The sequence below is a fragment of the Gracilinanus agilis genome, chromosome 2 (assembly GCF_016433145.1).
Source record: "Gracilinanus agilis isolate LMUSP501 chromosome 2, AgileGrace, whole genome shotgun sequence".
Lineage (NCBI taxonomy): Eukaryota > Metazoa > Chordata > Mammalia > Didelphimorphia > Didelphidae > Gracilinanus > Gracilinanus agilis.
Window position 1 is genome coordinate 320,773,753 of NC_058131.1, and position 2,480 is coordinate 320,776,232.

The following is a 2,480-nucleotide window of genomic DNA, read 5'->3' on the forward strand; positions in this document are numbered from 1 at the left end:
TATTAAAAGCTTTAAACTCCACTGAGACTTTGGGGGCACCTTAGATATAGACTTTGTCTCTTTTCTTCTTATCCCCAGTCCCTCTGTTATTGGCATCATCATTTTCCTAGAAACACTTTCATTCACTTTTGCCTTCTTCCTTTTTTCATGTTTCTGTCCTTTTATATTCCTGCTGCCTTGTCATCTCTCCAGGGCTGGGGCAATCAACTTGTATATAATATTTTAGGTGGTAAATCAATGAGATTTTTCTTTTTCCTTCCTATGAGAAACAAATGTTTGGCCTACTTTTAGGAGAACAAGATAACCCTGAGTTATGGTTCTTAATTCCAAGTAAAATCTTTCTCAGTAGATAACTTATTCCAGCTTGTTTGGGTACATTCCAGTTTGTTATTAAAACTTGATGGAATTTTTATTTGAAGATAGGAAAAATGTCTTTGAATTGACTCATGTATTATTAAGTGTTGACAAAAGAGAAATGTTGAGCTGTTTGCTTATTTACTTTTAAGTAGTTTTGACATTATTGATGATGAGTAATTTTTCAGTTATCTTGGAAAACTATCTTCTTTCCAGGAACATTTCCTTAAAAGCAAATAGGTAAAAAATAAAAATTTGCATATGAAGCCCAGGTTTCTTACATCTTTGACTTTTTTTCCCTATCTCAACATCTCTACATTTCCACCCTTTAGGTCTGCCACAATGTCTGAAAGATCAGATCTCCTTCGCTTCAAGTTTGAAAATTATGGAGATTCAATGTTACAAAAAATGAACAAGTTAAGAGAAGAAAATAAGTTTTGCGACGTCGCAGTTCATATAGATGATATTGAGGTTCAGGGACATAAAATTGTGTTTGCCGCAGGCTCACCCTTCCTAAGAGACCAGTTCTTACTGAATGATTCCAGAGAAATAAAGATTTCCATATTGCAGAGTTCAGAAGTGGGGAGACAATTGCTGCTATCCTGTTATAGTGGCATTCTGGAATTTCCTGAGATGGAACTGGTAAATTATTTGACAGCTGCCAGCTTTCTTCAGATGAGCCACATTGTAGAACGGTGTACACAGGCCCTTTGGAAGTTTATAAAGCCCAAGCAACCCTTGGAGGGCAAAGAGGAATGTGAACAGCAGAGTGATTCTTCAGAGTCAAAAGAACAGCAGGTAGATGACAGAGACTCACAGGAGCAGGACTCCCCCTGTATTCAGCCCTCTGAGGATAGTATGGACATGGAGGACAGTGACATTCAGATTGTTAAAGTAGAATCAATTGGGGAAGTTTCAGAAGTTAGGAATAAAAAAGATCAAAATCAGTTTATTTCTTCTGAACCAACTGCTTTACATTCCTCAGAACCCCAGCACTCTCTAATTAACTCAACTGTGGAAAACAGAGTAAATGAAATTGAACAAAACCACCTCCACAATTATGCCCTTTCTTATGCAGGTAGTGATAACATCATTATGGCCTCTAAAGACTTGTTTGGTCCTAATAATCGTGGAGTAGACAAAGGCCTTCAGTGGCATCACCAGTGCCCAAAGTGTACCAGGGTGTTCCGTCATCTAGAGAACTATGCCAACCACTTAAAGATGCATAAACTCTTTATGTGTTTACTCTGCGGGAAGACTTTTACTCAGAAAGGCAACCTCCACCGACACATGCGAGTACATGCAGGCATCAAACCTTTCCAGTGTAAAATTTGTGGGAAAACCTTCTCTCAGAAATGTTCCTTACAGGATCACCTTAACCTTCATAGCGGAGATAAACCCCATAAATGTAACTATTGCGACATGGTTTTTGCACATAAACCAGTTTTGAGAAAACACCTGAAGCAGTTGCATGGTAAAAACAGCTTTGATAATGCTAATGAAAGAAATGTACAAGACCTCACAGTGGATTTTGATTCTTTTGCTTGTACCACAGTTACAGAAACTAAAGGGTGCCAGCAGCCACCTGATGCATCCCAGGTATTAGATGCAGGTAAACTGGCCCAGGCTGTACTGACTATAAGGAGTGATGGTACTTGTGTTAATTAAGTACAGCTATACACATAACTAATAGTTGACCAAGAGAGCATGAAGAACAGTTAAGTCTGTATCTTAGCGGGTTGGGGGGAAGCATTTCAGTTCATTTGACTGGTGTATACAGTTGGGACTCAATGAAAGCACCTGGTAAGCTGTCACTTCAAGGTGTTTTTACTACACCCTGTTTTTGGTGATGAATTTTTTCCCCATAATGATCTGTTTTTCTTTTTTGCGAATTAATTCACTGAAGGTGGATCACATTGACTCATGTTTCTGACTGATCCCATTTTTTTGTGGGGCATGGTAACAACAAATTAACCTCAACTACTTTCCACTAATAGATGCTATGTTAGGAGTAATGAATAACACTGTAGATTGCAAACAAAAGTGGCTGATATTTTTAAAAAATCTTAATATTTTACCCTTGGCCTCAGATAGAATGAACCATGGGCTGCTCAATGGTTAAATTC

At 38.1% G+C, this 2,480-nt stretch overlaps 1 protein-coding gene across 1 annotated transcript; it reads left to right on the forward strand.

Moving 5' to 3' along the window:
• The first annotated feature begins 669 nt into the window (after window positions 1-669).
• On the forward strand, window positions 670-2,022 carry ZBTB26 (zinc finger and BTB domain containing 26). Its single transcript, XM_044661483.1, has one exon. It carries the CDS (start codon window positions 697-699, stop codon window positions 2,020-2,022), a length of 1,326 nt encoding a protein of 441 aa, XP_044517418.1. The 5' UTR covers window positions 670-696.
• Window positions 2,023-2,480: the final 458 nt, after the last annotated feature.

Bases quoted from the DNA above. Each gene is read 5' to 3' on its own strand.
- ZBTB26 (XM_044661483.1), top strand. From the start codon at position 697: ATGTCTGAAAGATCAGATCTCCTTCGCTTCAAGTTTGAAAATTATGGA.